The sequence below is a fragment of the Pseudovirgaria hyperparasitica genome, assembly GCF_010093815.1.
Source record: "Pseudovirgaria hyperparasitica strain CBS 121739 unplaced genomic scaffold EJ05scaffold_3, whole genome shotgun sequence".
Classification (NCBI taxonomy): Eukaryota; Fungi; Ascomycota; class Dothideomycetes; order Acrospermales; family Acrospermaceae; genus Pseudovirgaria; species Pseudovirgaria hyperparasitica.
The window spans coordinates 2156484-2172925 of NW_022985551.1; the positions used below are offsets into that span (position 1 = coordinate 2156484).

General features: G+C 50.8%; 7 protein-coding genes across 7 annotated transcripts; 3 read left to right on the forward strand and 4 right to left on the reverse strand.

Moving 5' to 3' along the window:
* The first annotated feature begins 7 nt into the window (after positions 1 to 7).
* On the forward strand, positions 8 to 1723 carry EJ05DRAFT_473928 (cyclin-like protein). The gene is made up of 3 exons (XM_033743495.1): positions 8 to 546; positions 597 to 1124; positions 1191 to 1723. Exons 1-3 carry the CDS (start codon positions 208 to 210, stop codon positions 1440 to 1442), a joined length of 1119 nt encoding a protein of 372 aa, XP_033603877.1. The 5' UTR covers positions 8 to 207; the 3' UTR covers positions 1443 to 1723.
* A 313-nt stretch (positions 1724 to 2036) lies between these two features.
* EJ05DRAFT_264133 (uncharacterized protein) lies at positions 2037 to 3389 on the forward strand. Its single transcript, XM_033740288.1, has one exon. It carries the CDS (start codon positions 2151 to 2153, stop codon positions 3114 to 3116), a length of 966 nt encoding a protein of 321 aa, XP_033603878.1. The 5' UTR covers positions 2037 to 2150; the 3' UTR covers positions 3117 to 3389.
* Positions 3390 to 3777: 388 nt separating this feature from the next.
* EJ05DRAFT_483796 (uncharacterized protein) lies at positions 3778 to 4578 on the reverse strand (the record flags this gene model as incomplete). The annotated part of the gene is made up of 1 exon (XM_033745287.1): positions 3778 to 4578. The coding sequence occupies one exon, from the start codon at positions 4576 to 4578 to the stop codon at positions 3778 to 3780; it is 801 nt and encodes a 266-aa protein (XP_033603879.1).
* Positions 4579 to 5391: 813 nt separating this feature from the next.
* Positions 5392 to 6424, reverse strand: EJ05DRAFT_497980 (heme peroxidase; the record flags this gene model as incomplete). Its single annotated transcript, XM_033746622.1, has 3 exons — positions 5392 to 5515; positions 5574 to 5979; positions 6028 to 6424. 3 exons carry the CDS (start codon positions 6422 to 6424, stop codon positions 5392 to 5394), a joined length of 927 nt encoding a protein of 308 aa, XP_033603880.1.
* Positions 6425 to 7242: 818 nt separating this feature from the next.
* Positions 7243 to 11254, reverse strand: EJ05DRAFT_264147 (DUF1765-domain-containing protein). Its single transcript, XM_033740289.1, has 3 exons — positions 9940 to 11254; positions 8320 to 9894; positions 7243 to 8269 (listed from the first exon to the last, which is right to left on the reverse strand). The coding sequence occupies exons 1-3, from the start codon at positions 11031 to 11033 to the stop codon at positions 7441 to 7443; spliced, it is 3498 nt and encodes a 1165-aa protein (XP_033603881.1). The 5' UTR covers positions 11034 to 11254; the 3' UTR covers positions 7243 to 7440.
* Positions 11255 to 12897: 1643 nt separating this feature from the next.
* Positions 12898 to 13591, reverse strand: EJ05DRAFT_536206 (uncharacterized protein; the record flags this gene model as incomplete). Its single annotated transcript, XM_033749297.1, has 3 exons — positions 12898 to 13371; positions 13433 to 13511; positions 13562 to 13591. The coding sequence occupies 3 exons, from the start codon at positions 13589 to 13591 to the stop codon at positions 13103 to 13105; spliced, it is 378 nt and encodes a 125-aa protein (XP_033603882.1). The 3' UTR covers positions 12898 to 13102.
* Positions 13592 to 14353: 762 nt separating this feature from the next.
* EJ05DRAFT_483800 (transcription initiation factor IIB) lies at positions 14354 to 15418 on the forward strand (the record flags this gene model as incomplete). Its single annotated transcript, XM_033745288.1, has 1 exon — positions 14354 to 15418. One exon carries the CDS (start codon positions 14354 to 14356, stop codon positions 15416 to 15418), a length of 1065 nt encoding a protein of 354 aa, XP_033603883.1.
* Between the last annotated feature and the right edge of the window lie 1024 nt (positions 15419 to 16442).

A 16442-nucleotide genomic window follows, 5' to 3' on the forward strand; every position in this document is an offset into this window, starting at 1 on the left:
ATTATCTATTCGTATCATTGAAGCTCCATTTCTCTCAGTCCCGACCATTCGCCCAGCCACCAATCCGCGAAAACTCTTTGCGACTTCACTTGAAACCTCTCCCGCCGACTGTATTCCCTCGACTATTCTCCATGTCCTACACAGCTGGTACTCGCCAGATTTCACCCCACGGTCCCCTCTCATAAAACTCTCCTTCAACACCTATCAATGGCGCCTCCTCCCTCGTCTCAGTCGTCAAACTCGAACGTCTCTCGACCAGCTGCGCTGCATCGACCGAAGGCGCCGAACGCTGTACTCGCTGAAGCAGAGCTACAATGGATATACACCGAAGAGGAGTTACTACACACTCCGTCGATTGTCGACGGGATGAGTGCTGAGCAGGAGCGTGAAATGCGATCTAAAGGTATCAACTTCATTGGACAGGTCGGGGTCATGCTGAAGCTATCCCAAATGACCCTGACCACTGCCGCCGTCTACTTTAACAGATTTCTGATGCGGAGGTCGCTGGTGAACAAGAAAGAAGGAGCAAAGGCCTTACACCACTATGTAAGTCGGCAAATCGCGCACGGAAGGCGCTTGGCACTAATACATGGAAGCAAATCGCCGCCGTATGCATCTTCCTGGCCACCAAAGTGGAAGAGACTTGCCGTAAGATGAAGGAAATCGTCGTTGTCATTTGCCGTGTTGCCCAGAAGAACCCGAATTTGATCGTAGATGAGCAGACCAAAGACTATTGGAGGTGGCGCGATACGATACTCATGAACGAGGATCATCTTCTTGAGGCAATCGCCTTCGATCTCACGATCGATAAACCGCATAAGCTAATGTTCGACATGTTACAGTACTACCGCGAGTCACACAACAAGGAGCTAAGGAATAGCGCATGGACCTTTATTAATGACAGCGCTCACACACAGCTCTGCATTCTGTTCCCAGCGCGCACGATAGCTGCAGCTGCTGTATATTGTGGAGCCAAGTATTGCCGCGTCGACTTGCCCGACGAAGGTGGCAAGCCGTGGTGGGAAGTGCAGCATGTGTCGTTGCGCGAAATTCGCAGAGCTTGCAACTATATGGCAGGGATATACGAGAAGACGCCCGTGAAGGAAGGGGTCGAGAATATATACGTACGTCTTCGCTCGCCGGTGGATGGCCCACCGGAGGACGCAAAGACTCGACTAAAGACGTCGCAGACACCCGAGAGTGTCGACATGGAGCGAGAAGGCAGCAGCCAGAGCGTGAAACGTGCGCGAGAAGACGACGAAGTGCAAAATGGAGATGCCGAACACAGCAAACCGGGAGACAAAGAAGCCGCAAACGGAAAGGAGGAGGCCGGACATCAATCTAAGAAGGTCAAGACGGGAACGAACGGGGTGGGGAGCGGCGCATCAGCCACCAAAGAGGACGAGGAGGTGGCCTCTGAGGAAGGTGAGGTCGAAGAGTAAATCCGGAGCACAGCAATATTTTCGAATCTTCTATCGCTGGAGTCCACTCATGCAGGCATAACGGCGTTTCAGCGTCGTCGACATCTTTTTAAGATACCAAGGGACCAGGCGTTTTGAACAAACTCGTTGGGTACGCGAGTTACATTTGCAGGCGTTCCTCTGTTCATGTCCTTGGAGCTATTATGCTCTGGACGAGACGCCCCTTGCTATACATTCCACGACAAAGGCATGTAGTATAGCAGTCAGGTCCAATAGAAAGCACCTTGACATGACTTGGCATGGCATGGTTTGACTTGACTTGTGCTCGTTGTGATACCCCGAATACCCTTTTCCGTAGCAATGCGTCTCTTTTCACATGATGGTCGGCCCGCAGAACGTGTGTCCCGGAGCCCGTCCGAGTCAGGAGACGCCTTATCGGATCTATCGGTAGGCATGCCGAGATCGGATACCTTGATGTCCTGCCGTTGGGCTTTTTCCCCATCTCCACTTCTCCGTCCTCTCACCCTCGCCGTCGCCAACCTACTACGCTGGATACTTGCCCCTGTCCTTTGAGAACTGATATTGTCGTCGGCTGGACTATATCAAATCTCCTGCATGCCTTTCTCGAGACTCTTATGAGACATCACTTCATAAGCTGTTCCGGCGCATAGCAGCCAATTACCCAAGCACTCTTCGTCTCGTGAATCGCCCGCCCGTCCAACGCCCATCATGGATCAGCAACAGTCTCCTTTACTCCGTCTACCGACCGAGATCAAACTTATCATTTGGGACATGCTCTTCCTCCCGGGCCATGGGATCAGTGCAGCTAAAGCAGTTTCCCGCGCGACAACACAATCGCATGAACAAGACGCAAACCCCGAAGAGCCCTGGACAATCCATATTCATAATCTTCCCCCTTCAGAATCCGGTCCTCCTCCACTCCACCGTTCAACGTACCTCATCCGCAATCACACCACGCTCTTCACTTCCCGCACCACGCGCACAACATACGCCCTCGCCCTGCCGCCCAACACACCTCCCTCCACCCCCCTCACCACCATCTACCCTTTCCGTGCCGCCATCTCCCTCCTCGCAACCTGCAAGTACCTCCACGCCACCCTCACCCCGCTGCTCTACTCCTCATACTCCTTCTCCTTCGCCACAAACATCGAGGCCATCCCGCCATTCCTTGCCGACCGCGGACCCCTCGCCCGCGCTCATATCCGCCATCTCGCACTCACGAAGCGCGCCGCTCCGTATACATTGTCTGCCGACGCAGCTGCTTGGACCACGGCTATGGCGTTTCTCGCTGCTCCATCGTCGGGGCTGCGGCTTGACAGTATCGATCTTGGCGTCCAGGCACTGATTCCTGGTGGCAGCGGTGCTGCTACTAGTGCGAATGCTGATGATGATGATACCGCCTGGGCCGCTCTACCGGTCGTCGACAGCGGCTGGTTCCGCGCCGCGAGCTGCATGGGTGTCTTTGGTGGTGGCGCCGGTGGTGGTGAGGGTCTGGGTTGGGCGGAGCAGATGCATCGTGTTCGGGGGCTCAGTTGTGTTACTGTGCGCGGTGTGCGCGAGAGGTGTGCGATGCCGACGAGTGCGCAGATGGTGTTTTGGGTGGGCTTTTCGAGGAGTATTGAGCTTGGGTTTCGGAGGTGGTGTTGGGAGGAGATGGTGCGTGGTGGTGCGTGATGGGATTGATGGGGTTGATGGGAGGAGTGAGTGTGGGAGGAAGGGGAAGAAGGCATTGTGATGCGATGAGGAGAGCGCGCTGCTCGTTCAAGGAATACAGATGTCTGAGACCTGATGTTGGACGTCAGTTCACAGGATCACATACATTACGTGTCTCATCACCCCTTGACGCAAACTATACTCTCTAAAATATTCACTAGAGTTTCGTGGCATTCAACGTATATAGACATAGATAGATGGATAGACCATTAGACCACAGTATATTATCTCTACACTCAGACCAGCGTATTCAGATGATTATCAAGTCTCTCGACTTAGTCTAGGCAAATCAGGGGCTAGTAAGATCTCGGTCCCGTCCCTTTCTTGTTTACGCCAAGTCTCGACCTCAACGTGCGCAGCGGAACCATGCGGACTGTCGTCATACGGATGCGGCGGTAAAGGGTGGTCTTCTCGAGCCTAGATCCTCAGGGCAGTATACGTGTCGGTTTGACATAGGCATGGCGAAGAGGATTGATGGTAAAAGAGTGATGCTGCAATTTTCGAAAATGGTCTATCAAGTATGCAAAATACATGCAGGGGGGCTCTTCTCTATAATATTACATTCCTCCTACATGAGCCCCCAACAACACATCCCATCGTGAACATGACACAAACACCACACTCAAAACACCGCATCCGCCTGCTGGTCCGCAAGATATCTCGCCTCGGGATCCTCGCCATCAACATCATCAAAAAAAGCCCCTTCCTCCTCCTCCACGCCCATCACCTCACCCACATTCTTCGCACACAGGTCCGCAAACAAATGCACCGGCTTGCCCGTACAGCACTTCGTCTCCCAGTCATCGTTCGGGTAGATATACGCATCCTTGCAGTCATCCTCAAGCGGGAAACACTTCAAGACGCGACACTCGCTCTCACTCCTCAGCAAAACCCCGTCTTCAAAAAACGGACAGTCAGTCCCATGCTCGCCCGGATACCGCGTGTCGTAGCAGTCGATATCACTGATGTCATACCACAAGTTCTGCGGCTCGGGCTCCCACGTGTACTCGAGCTGCGTGATGAGCGGCTGCGGCTCGCCGACGACCCAGGGGTCGCGCGAGAGCTTGATGGAAATGCCCAGGTTGGGCCAGTAGAACATGGAGGTCCAGACTTCGCCGGGTGTGATGAGGATGTCCTCGCCGTCGGGGCCGAAGGGGTGGATGCTGTTTTGCTCGGTGCCGGCGATGACTTCGCGCAGGTAGACGGGGAAGTCGCAGTTGGATTTGATGACGATGTCGGGCACGCCGTCGGCTGGGGTGGGAGGGGTTATAGGTGCGGGGATGGCGTCTGGGGGGAGGGTTTGGCAGTATGGGTCTTCGCTGGAGGCGGTTTGGTTGGCGCCGCAATGGGGGAGTGCGTTGGTGGTTGTGAGGAGTGTGGTGGTGGTGGTGGCTAGGATGAGAATGCTCCTAAGGCAAGGCATGGTGGAGGGCATTTTGAGGGGTGAGACAGAGTAGACAGAGAACAAATGAACGAATGGACAGTGCAGGCGCTGTGATGTAGAGGTGCGCACAGGGGATTCTCTCAAGAAAGGCAAATGAGTGACGGTGAGCAATGCTGTTATAAGGTCTTTCTGGTCTGTAGAGGCTAAGCCGTTCTTGTGTGAAAGCGATTTGGTATGTAGAAGCAGCCAATAGACATCTCATGCTGTGACGAGTATTAGGATCATAAAGCTCATAGGCTTGTAATGTTGCATCAGAAACCCATTTACCGGGACCTATATAGACTCGTCGTGAGCTTGGGATAGCATAAGCCGCCAATAGGGTCTGAATGGACGTTCGAAAAGAGGGAAATGCCTCGTTCAATCTCGATGAGATCCACGACAGGGACCGTTCTCGTTCATTCTGCTGTTTGGGACTGGAATGTGTATGCTTCTGAGAAGCGGGCTGTCTACTTCGAATGGTCCCCAGACTCGATAGTAAAGACAGTCTGCACGAAATGGGGGGTTACAGTTCTTACTATACTCAAAAAGGCACTTACACGTGCAAGTAGTATGGATGACAGCTAGGAGTGAAGATGTTCAACAGCCTCTCCTGGACTATGGCCACAGCAATCGATTCATTTATCTCACATAGACGTCATGTGATGGACTTCAGATTCCAACTCAGATGAGGAACAATGTATTGTTTCGTAAAGATCGTTTGTTATACATAATTACTTCTATCAATTGACCCACCCAAACCCCAAAGCTCATGCCAATTCATTTTGGCAGCAGCCCATAGACACTGAAAAGCTTTTACACGAATCTTGCGTTTCTGGAAGCCGACTGAATAGTACGGCGCCTGTCGGACGGATCAAGTGCTGCGGAACAGTCCATCAGTTCCGACTTGTCATTTCCAAGCAGCGACATCTTCTCCATGCTAGCAAAAGTCAGTCAGCATCAGTCAATCACATCGCATCCAAGAATCGGTAACCTACGCCGAGAAGAAGGCCCGGTTCCAGCCCGCCGAGCTCCTTGAGAAGCGTTTCCAATCCCCCGAGCACTGCGAGTTCTCCGCAATGTTCTTATCGCTCGGAAAGCTGAAGGGAGCAGAGCCGTCGAGCGTTTCCGAATAGAACTTGACATCCCAGATCCCGTCTGTAGAGTCTTGAGCTGCGCCTGCTCTGGCGGTATCGACAGTCTTTTGCTGAGACGTGCTGTGCGCCCCCACAAGTGCCACCAAGTCCGTTGTCGTGAAGCCTTTCGCCGCGAATTGATTGATCAGTGTGTCAGCGTCGGCCAAATGTGATGGTATCTCGCCCTCGGGTGCTGGTGTGGTTGAGTCCTTGCGACCGATGTATATGGGCATGCTGACCCCTCCAGGACATGCCTTTATGCCGGCCGCTGTTGCATTGTCAGCTCAAGTAGATACAAACGAATGAATATACTGACCGCCGGCGAATTGTATCAGATCGGCAACACCGACATCCTTCTCCTTTGCTAGATCGCCGATTTTCTGGCATGTGTCTTGCAGGCCAGCATTCTCTTTTCTACTGCAATCATTGGCAAGGATCATGGAGCCATCGCATCCTCCACTGAAACAGTCATGGAAGGCCAAGCGGATTGCTCCTCGAGCATCGCTGTTACACTGTCCATTGGTTACGTATTCACTAGCAAGCTGCTTTCCAATGTCAAACCACACAGAAGGACAGTCCTGGCGCCTCCATAGCCTGTCGTATATCACTCTCTTCACAGTAGAGAATGCGGTCTTATCTCTCGGACTCTCATGTGGACTAGCATCAACTGTGGCTATCAAAGCCGCAGCAAAAAAGTAAGTCTGGAAAAGCATTGTCTTCTGTTCGTGGTTCAGTTTTGGCGAAGAAGTCAGAATGGAAAACAGAAACCGGGGTGGATTGAAAAAGAATTTAGAGCATAGCTCTCTTATAAACAACTTGCCACCCGCTGTATCCGCATTGTATTTGATATTCTCCGATGCACTGCGTGCGAGACAGAGTTGGACTTTGCTGTGTTGGGTACAAGGGAACAGAGCCTGCCGACCGGACCAGTGATCAAGAATCTATTGTCAATTCACTCAAAGGTTCCTGATGGTATGCCAAGGGTATTATGGAGACTGGGTGGTCTGTGAATATAGAACTTACAAAGTAGAAAACACGATCAGCCTGATCGGAGGCATCATTAGAATGGTAGCGAACCTGTATAGTATATTCTCGATGACGAATAAAGTATTCTCGCTCCTCTAGGACATCGGAGTTAGACTTGCCGTGGGTAGTGACGGAAATTGTTCGTTGCGTCTGCATGCGTTACGGAGATTTGATAACATCTATGCCAAGTCGTCAAAACGTTGGGGCAGTGTCGGAAAATACCTACTTGAGCAGGTTGTGGGGAATGCGCTTTGAGGCCAACAATACTTCTGTACAGATCTGTTTCCGGATCTATTGATATCAGTCATGACTCTTTTGAGTGCAGATTTTGATGCATGACACACGTCCAGGGATCGTCAATGGGTATCATTGTGCGAACATACTGGGCCGATCTGTTAAGCATGGACTATTCAACCCTCTGTAATGAACCACGGTCGTCCAAAGATCGAAAGAGAACAGGAAAATATGTATTGTGGCTTATATACGGGGATCGCCAATGGTATAACGTAGTTAATGCTGCAAACATGACGGTTGGCATCCAGCGCCAGAAAGAACCGCCAAGAACAATCGAGTGTGCATAAGATCGTCCATCGCTATTAAAACACTCAGACAGCATCACTAGATATTCCATCGAACTCGTAGTGTGGACGGGGTATCATGAGAAATTAGGTTGCGAGTCCAGAATTATTAGGGAGCACTGAGCTCAGCTGGGTCTTTTGAAATGTTCAACGCTCAAAGTGGGTGTTTCCACCCAACTATTCGTGGGGACTCCTTCATGCTTTCTCCTTTCAAAGAAGTTCTGGCACTCGTTCACGACCATGGACCATTCTGCCAATGCACGCCCAGCATATTTAGAAGACGAGGCTGCAGCGCCTTCAGGCTTCCTGCTCCGGACTGTCGGGAGCATCCTGCCATGATCAATAAGATACTGCTGAGCGGGTCCGGGGAGGCGAGGCGCATAGAGACGCATATTGTTGACGATCTGTAGTCGCTTATCTTGCCACTCGAGCGAAAATCTGAAGCAATAACTTCGATGTGTAGGAACAGAGGTCGTCGTTGTCGTTGTAGTAGTAGCCGACTGACTGAAAGTAGGTGTTGTTGACCCAGAGGTCTTGGCAGAAGTCCTTTCTTTTGAGCTAGGACTTCTGGACTTCGATCTAGGTGAAGACGGCATACCTATCAAACTCTTGAACAGATTCCATGGTTTCTTGGTTTTCTCTTCAGTGCTTTGGCCATAGTCGGATGAGGCGTCTGACATTGAAGATGATGGACGCGTCTCAATGTCCTGTAGTACAGAGTCGCTCTTCTGTATGCTGGAGTGAGGACTGACTATTCCGTCAAATGAAAGAAAACTGCCGGCAGGGCTGTGAACAGGCGCATCCGTTCGGATGATGAGGAGACGGCGTCCTGGAGCGGGAGGACAAGGTATGGTAGATGGTGGTACGCTTTCCGCGCGCTGGGCTCTTTCTCTTATGAACAGGAAATGAGACCAAATGCCGCGAAGCTGATCCAAGAGTCTGTCGAAGATGATTCTAGTGAGAACGTTAGCATAGCCATGATTGAACGCAGTTTTTTAACATACATGTCTCCGTCGCTTGGATCTCCATCGAATCTTGCAACACGCCAGCAGAGTAAGCGCATGTAGTATGATCGAACCATAGGACACCAGTGATTGAATCTGCTTTCAAAAAAGTCGGGATCGAGCAAAAAGTCCAGGCATGTATCCGTCTTGCGGTCTGGATCTGCGATTATGGAATTCCACGTGGAATACAGGAAAGAGTATAACCTGATCTCAGTGGCAGTGTTGTGACTCTCAGCCATCTTTCTGCATACGGAGAGCCAGAATGGCCAATCCAAGATGAGAGTCTTGGAACTTTGCTCGTATCGAACGATGATACCGACTACCTCTTCTAAAAAGTCACATAGCATGTATGATGCATTATGGTCATAAAGTGAAACTTTGCGCGCACTAGCCTTCAACAGTTGACAAAACAGTTCGGCAAACATTGGTCGTACGTTGGTGACGTTTGCAGTTCTTTCCGAGAGTATATCTCTCAGAAGCATAATGAGCCGATTCTCAGCCATCAGACGAGTTGCATTCGTCGGTCCGATCGGAACAGGCGCTGCGGCAGCGTCTGGATCGCCTTGTAGCACATCGTCGAAGGTAATTGTGGATGGTCCATTGACCGTGTCGTCTCCAACCGAAGCGTTAGCATGGCGATGAATGGTGGCATCCAGGTTTGCCAGTATCTGCGTATGCACCATTAGAACACCAGGGGCGCAAAGCTTCTCCAGATTGGTCGTATCGGGCGGCAGAAATTCGTTTGTGAGCACATGGAAGTACTTGACGAAAACGTAAAAAAGATCGCTCTCTGTTCCATACCACCGTTTCGTCCATGGCCCGTGCCAATCCAAGTGTGCTGCGCCCAGCGGAAGCTGGCACGGCTTCCTCAGCTCTTGACATATCTGTCTGAATGACGAGACCTTCAGGGAATGGAGATTAGGGGGGAAAAATGCCAAAATGGTCTTAGCTGTGCGTTCAAACTTTTCCAACCTTGGTGCCCCGTTCTCTTCCATGACACGTCGCATGACGTCCGGCGAGGGGTTCCATAGGCGAATGAGCATGTCAGCAATGCCTGGGCAGAAGAAAAATGCATACGCGCAGGTCTTTCCACAAAATGAGACCAAGCTGGCAGGAGCGTTTCGGAGGGACATTTTCGCAATGACAAAAGACATCTGTGACATGATGTTCTGCGTAAATATATTCCGGACGTTGTGCTGCACGGATTCGATTAAGAAATCGGAGTTCGTTGAGGAAAGAGATGTGGTCGATTTGGTTTGTGGCGCTGGCGTCATGAGACCGCTGTTTGTAATTGGGCTGAAGGGAGATGGGCGTAGTCTCCACTCAGGTCTCTCCATTATTCCACTGACTGCTTCCAGTATGGCCGGTCGGTCTGTACCGGAAATTGATTGGTTATTTCGCCCAGCAAGCATCTCCAATAGACCAGTCCACCACTTATTTAGTATGTTCGCACGCCTGTCTAAATCTTCGGCTCGAAGTTTGTGATTTGATGCATGTTCAGCATATGTACGAAGAAACGGAGTCAATGTGGAGCGGACGACATTGGTTTTCAGTGCAATAGATTTCGATTGGAACCTGTACCTGTAAGAGAAAGTTCTGAGGGCCACACTTCGAACTTACTTTTGGTAGTCGCCATCTAGTGTTCTGAACACTGTCCAGAGTTCATCCTTTTTTCTCTGCGGCTCCCCTTTGATGTTGGAAGCCCTCAGGCGGTCAGAAGAACGTTGTCTAGGTAGAGATGGAACGCGGTCTGTGGGTGAAAGATGCTCCTTGATCGGCGAGTTAGACGTTGTCGGTAATCGGTCAGTGGAGAATGATATTGGTAGTTGAGGAACAGCAGGTACATCTCGGGCTTGGCTCTGTCTTTCTGGCGATATGTTATCCGTCGTACGGCTGCGTATCAGCATGCTTGATGGCCGTGGTATCGATTTCAGCAAAGTTCGTTTGTTTGGTACATGTTCTCCGATTACTCCCTCCTCATTATTCGCCAGACCCTTGTCCCTTTCACGAGATCGACCTATCATGGACATTCGGCGGCCAGCGCCAAGGGTCCAGCTGCGACTCCTCTGATCTTCCGAGAGCTTTCTCGGCGACGTCTCATCTTCAGTATGAGTACCCGAAGCCTGATCGCCGTTGGCGATGTCTCTCTCACTGTTATTTGTTGGCGCGCTGGAGCCAGTCTCCCTCGTCGTGTCAGCCGGGGCTTGAGGCATCCATGACTTGCGTCGCAATCTTGATCCTGGGCGTGATGCTGATCTTGAGCTTCCGCTATCAGTGCTGGGTCGAGATTGGCGCTGTTCCGGTTCGTCTTGAGATTTATTCCAGCCTAACAACCTAGAGACAGTGTTTTTCGTACTCTTTCGAGGCGACGACGACAGACTAGGTTTTATTTCGAGAGGCAGCGAAGGTTCGGAATCCGGACCGGTAGAGGATGACGAAGAATCCCCGTCTCCGGTGGTGGTGCTGGAAGCAGCAAGGTCATCTTCTGTGATAGTGCCCTTCAATTCCAGAATCTTGTTGTCTTCAAACAATGACTCTTTCGCCTTTGCGAAATACGTGTAACTTGCAGTTCGTGGTAGGATATCAGTATCGGATTTGCGTGGAGATGTAGACGCCACTGCATCCTTATCCGAGTGCTCGCTCTCTTCTCGGATAGTGCGGTTCGATGTAAAGGCGCTGGGAGAGACTCTCGTAGTCGACATCTGCGATGGCATAGCGAGCGTAAAGTATATCGATTGCCCTGCGAGTCGAGTGCATGCAAGAGGTATAAGCTACCTCGTGTTCTCCATGCCTTGTCAGGCGGCTCTCTTCAGCGATAATGGAACACTTCAGACAGGATACATGCGGTGCAATGAGGGACGACCCTCAGATGTATGGAGCAGGAAGGACAGGCCACGAAGCGTCGCAGAGGCTCGTGGCAAAGCCGGTTGAACGGCCGTGGCCGTGGCTATGGAGGTATGGAGGGCCGAAGGCGGCTAGCGAAAGTATATGTACAAAGAGATGACGATTCGGCAATCACACGAAGGTATGGGCAGATTGAACAGAAAGTTGAGTAGATTCTAAACGACAGTGAGGGGGAAAGCAAGTGAATGGGTATAGAAAAGAGACACGGCGCGAGGTTTGAACAGCAGCAGGAGGCTGACGTCCCCACCTTTTGATGAGAGTTTCAACGCCAATGCCAATATCCCATCCATGGCACGTTAGATCCAAGACCAGGGTAGTACCCACGCGGGCGCACATACATCCCTCTAGACTCCATAGCAACGTTTACTGATACACAGCAGCATGCACTGCCTGGGTATTAGTGCCTATTCTTCGGGCATGGCGGCTCCGGTACCGTCATCGCCGTCACTCCGGTCATATCCCATCCGATTCTAGTTAATAGATCGATAGCTAAAAATGGCTTGCCAATTCAACATGTCTAGCTGGCGATCTCCTATAGTAATTACTCATTCAACCATTTTCACAAAACTCATGCTAACTAGCTAATACCCTAAGTACGGAGTAGTGAAAGCTCAGAACACCAAGCCCTCCCAGGACTTGTCTGCCTCCTGTCCGACATATCGTCTACGTTCTCTAGCGCCTTACTGGGTAGCACCCATACCAACGTCTCTTACCGTTCGTGATGTTCCAATTGTCTTCTGCGTGCTGCAGGGCCTAATTATAAAGCTTTTCTGTTGCCGCTCGGCCCTCCCGGAACAAGTCTGGTGAACTTTAACTTCTAATTACACTCTGACTGAGAGATGGGCTAGAATCGTCATGGTCTGGACCACAAACGAAGTCTGCATCTGAGTCGGTCTGAACGGTGAGGAAATGATACACCGAGTCGTGCCTGTGCCGGTCCTGCTGCTGTTCTTTGGCTATGCTTCTAGCCTCCATACGAAATGGTTTTCTTCTATCACAAACCTAGTATGTGGGAATGATTCGAATGCAAGACATATGCCTGAAACTACAAGCTTGTCTGCACGTTCTCGTTAGATGTCACCATTATATATGAGGGAACCCCTTTTGGATCCCCGCAGGAAGCCCCGGTATTACAATCTCACCCTTATCGCACGTGTAGAGTAACGCCATTCACGCCTCAGCACTTATATTCATGTCACGATACAATCCATCACTAAACGCGACGTGTCGTGGTGGCACCTTTATTAGTAGCCGAGCGATCATGAACAGTCCCAAAACTGATTATCAGAAGAATGAACAAACTACAAAAGAACAATGAGGCCATTGGTTCAACCTAAGTCCTGTCTTCGAGGCTAGACGATTTCAAACACTTCCAGATAACATGCATTTGTGCGCACCATGTACGCAGCCGGATCATGCTAATGCTGTGTATCTAATGGCTCCACGTTTCGGAAACCTCGCAAATGCCGTTAAGCTTCCGACCGGGCCAAGGTTCATGCGCACAATACTTAGTCCATACTAGATAGCTTCTGTAGACCTGTATTTGACCAAGGAAAGTGGTAACTTTCTCCCTGTCTGAAGGTGCTTGTGCGAATGACAGCACTGATGCTCAAGCAGACCGCGTCCATCACTCTACTCGTCATGCCTATTGACGAACACGTAAGGAAGTTAGATGAATATGTTTCATAGATGCTATTTTATCTCTCGGATTTTGATTCAAATGCTAGACGAAGATACGAATGGATGACAGCCTGTTGGTGAGTGGCAGGTCGCTACTGTGAGTGACGGTATCTGGGTTTGAGCGCAAACGCTTTGATGCTTCTATTGACACAACATATAATAGGATTTTACAGGGCCGATATGATGTGACGGTTGTCATCTAATGATGAGCTTCCTCCTCTTCCGGCTCCTCTTCGAACCAATCCTCCTCAACTGGTGCGGCTCCACCCTCTGTTGAAGCAGCACCTTCCACTTCGACTTGCTGTGTCTCGTAGTCCTTTAGCTCATTTGCAATATTGCTCTCTTCTGGTGATGCAGGTGCCTTCGGGATGGAAAATTTCTGAACGTGACCCTCGGCATCGGAAGCTTTGACTTGGGGGATCTTGTAGCTCTTCAATTCGCGAAGGTACAAGTCTTGAACGAGATCGGCTATGACCAGATTATTGTTAGATGGCGAAATATAGAACGGTATGGTTTAACGATGTCGTACCTTGTCGAACAGCTGTGGGAGTGATGAAAGTGCGTCGGAGGGCGGGTTGCTGTCGCGCAACACGGAGGAGCGATGTCCTCTACATTCGTCATTAGCTACGGCGGAGCCATCAAAGATTTCCAATCTTACCGAAGCCCGGAGAGGAATTGACGACAACATGGTGAATATAGGATGTGAGGGAACGCAGCCGGCCAATTGGTTGATGCAAGCTTGCAGCTCCTGAGAGGGTAATAAGGTAGAGATGGTGAGGAATCTGAGTCCCCAGGCGCTAGCTTATTTCGGGTCTCGCAATTCCTGCGCACCTCAGGTGTAAAACTTCCAAGTTAGGCTGCAAGGCTGCACTATCCCGGCCCGACGTGTTACCGACGTGGTTATGAGTCTCTGCCTCTATGTCACGCACGCTCACTCTCCTCACCTTCTTCCTACATCCTCTCTCTTCTTCACCAACACACTTCGACGCCGCGTGACCTTAATCCACTTTCAAATCGTGAGAGCTTTCGGAATTCACACAAGACACTTGCCTGGACGACCGCTCTGCTAGCCTGTCAGACTCTTCTGAACGCTTGCGGACGCCTTTACTGGTTTCACCGGTCAGACCAACGCAAACTCTCTTGGACTTCCCACGTCTCACTCTGCAAACGCGCTCGCGCAGAACTGTGCTGGTCACTATTTCTGTTTCTCTCAAAACGCTTTTTCGCGAAACCAAGCGCCTCGTGAGGCCCAGCGAAGAGCTGTTTGCGAAGCGGTCCTACACACCGCGATCAAACCCACCACTCGTTTTACGCAACCGCCAAACTGCACTCTCCACTCTTCATCCGTGTCTTAGTTAGAAAATACGGCTTACACAAGTCGTCTAGAGGAGTAAAAAAACGTGCACAAAGAAACTTTCGCAAGCCATTGATGACCGTGCCAAATTCCACAATGAATCTATCCCCGGGTCAAGTCGCCGTGGAAGCACCGCAGGCGGCACCTCTGGGATGGCAAGAAAATCTGAACATTCACCTGATTTGTAAAGAGTGTCGAGAGGTTCCTCCCAACCTGGTCGAGGAATTCGCGTCCGGCGATACAGTCTGCGGTTCTTGCGGCCTGGTCCTTACTCAACATCTGGTCGATACACGCTCCGAGTGGCGGACGTTCTCTAACGATGACCAAGGCAACGACGATCCCTCCCGTGTCGGAGATGCCGCAAATCCCCTACTCCACGGCTCTCAACTTCAGACCAGCATTGGCTTTGGAGATGGCTCCCGTGCTGCCAGGGATCTGAATCGTGCCCAGGGCAAGAGTACTTTGGACAAGACCAACAAGAGCTTGATGGCAGCATACAAGCAGATTGGCACTCTCTGTGACTTCTATCACATGGGTTCGCACATTGCAGACACCGCTAAGCATCTGTACAAGATGACGGAGGATGCGCGACTGTTCAAAGGTAAATCGACCGATGCTGTCATTGCCGGGTGCATCTTCATCGCTTGTCGTCAGAATAAAGCCCCTCGTACGTTCCGTGAGATCTATGCCCTGACCAAGGTGTCGAAGAGAGAAATTGGTCGCACTTTCAAGACTCTGGAGAAGTTTCTTCAGGTTAACAAGAATACTTCTAACGAGGTCACTGCGGGCGGTCTCGTCGTCGGCGCAGCTAAGATTCACGCGAACGAGTCTACCAAGCCTGAAGAACTGGCCCGTCGCTACTGTAACCAGTTACGACTTTCTGATGAGATTGGCGCTATAACTCACGATCTGTGCATCCGCACAAATGACCAAGGCTACATTGCTGGCCGCTCCCCTCTATCTGTTGCCGCGGCTTGCATTTACATGGTGTCGTTCTTGATGGGCAAAGGGAAGACACCGAAAGATATCTCGAATGTGGTTAATGTCAGTGATGGTACAATACGCACTTCGTATAAGCTCCTACTACCACACAAAGATGCGCTCATTGATCCCAAGTGGATTGCTCGCGGCGGTGACATGAAAAGACTTCCTGCTAGCTAGCAGGCTATCCTCGTCGACTGAATCGTCTACCCTCCTTGCGGACCTTGACTTATCGAGACGACATCAATCGTATAATCGATCATCTTTGCGCTCCAGATCCTCACTTTATTCTGGTTAGGCGTCATCTCAGAGGCACCTTCGACTATTTTCTGCGTTGCAACCGTTCACCGACCTTGAATTACGGTTTAGTATTGGTTGGCAGAGCATACTTTTGCCACTATTGACCACTCGTCAACCCCCTTCCCCGCTTGGCATAATAAACACCGCCATTACCTCGCGTTCATAGGCTTAATTGACCTTGGCGTTGGTAGCACACTGAAGAATGGAATCTGAAGACAGTGTGATCTCAGCTTTGGCGGGCAGCTCTGTTCTGGCGTTATCACTTCTTTCTCACTTATTTGCTTTATAGACCTGCACTCTATCTTGTCAAAATGCGAGGCGGATTCGCACGTAGTGCGGACAGATTCGTGGATGTTATAAGCTAGCTGACTTAAACCCCAGAAAATACAGAAAATGGTGTGAGGAGACGTGTGCGGGCTTTGCTGTCTTTTCCGGACGGTGATCTGTGATACGATTTGAATCTCCTATGCACTGTGCACCTTCAGCATGAGGTATCATGCACTGACAATGTCCATGTGGGAATCGCTCTACGAATCTACACTACCGGTACTATATAATATAATCCTAATATCAACTGCTGCGAACCCTTCACAGCAAATACATGCCACTATTCATCTTGGTCTTCTACATCATCGAAGCGAACTCCGTGCTGTACAGTGGCCAGCCTCTCCAACACCATCCGAATCATATAGACTGTGACTATCATCCACTCCCATTATTGCAAACCATGCTGCTCCCCAGTCCCCCTCAACCATACCGCCACAAGCAAGCCCACCGCCCTCCCCGGCACCACGAACGAGCTCCAGCGCAGCACCACCATCGCACCTACCCGTTCTGGCCGTCGCGTCCTCATCTTCGTCCTCCTCCTGAGCCCAACGTCCAGCACCGCTATCCACAGAAGGCG

Excerpts from the sequence above, each read along its gene's own strand:
- EJ05DRAFT_473928 (XM_033743495.1), top strand. The coding sequence starts at position 208 with ATGGCGCCTCCTCCCTCGTCTCAGTCGTCAAACTCGAACGTCTCTCGA. Across the intron at positions 547-596 it reads CAAAGGCCTTACACCACTAT|CAAATCGCCGCCGTATGCAT; the intron begins GTAAGTCGGCAA and ends AATACATGGAAG. Across the intron at positions 1,125-1,190 it reads AAGGGGTCGAGAATATATAC|ACACCCGAGAGTGTCGACAT; the intron begins GTACGTCTTCGC and ends AAGACGTCGCAG.
- EJ05DRAFT_264147 (XM_033740289.1), bottom strand. The coding sequence starts at position 11,033 with ATGCCATCGCAGATGTCGACTACGAGAGTCTCTCCCAGCGCCTTTACA. Across the intron at positions 9,895-9,939 it reads CTAGATGGCGACTACCAAAA|GTTCCAATCGAAATCTATTG; the intron begins GTAAGTTCGAAG and ends TTACAGGTACAG. Across the intron at positions 8,270-8,319 it reads GATCCAAGCGACGGAGACAT|AATCATCTTCGACAGACTCT; the intron begins GTATGTTAAAAA and ends CGTTCTCACTAG.
- EJ05DRAFT_264133 (XM_033740288.1), top strand. The coding sequence starts at position 2,151 with ATGGATCAGCAACAGTCTCCTTTACTCCGTCTACCGACCGAGATCAAA.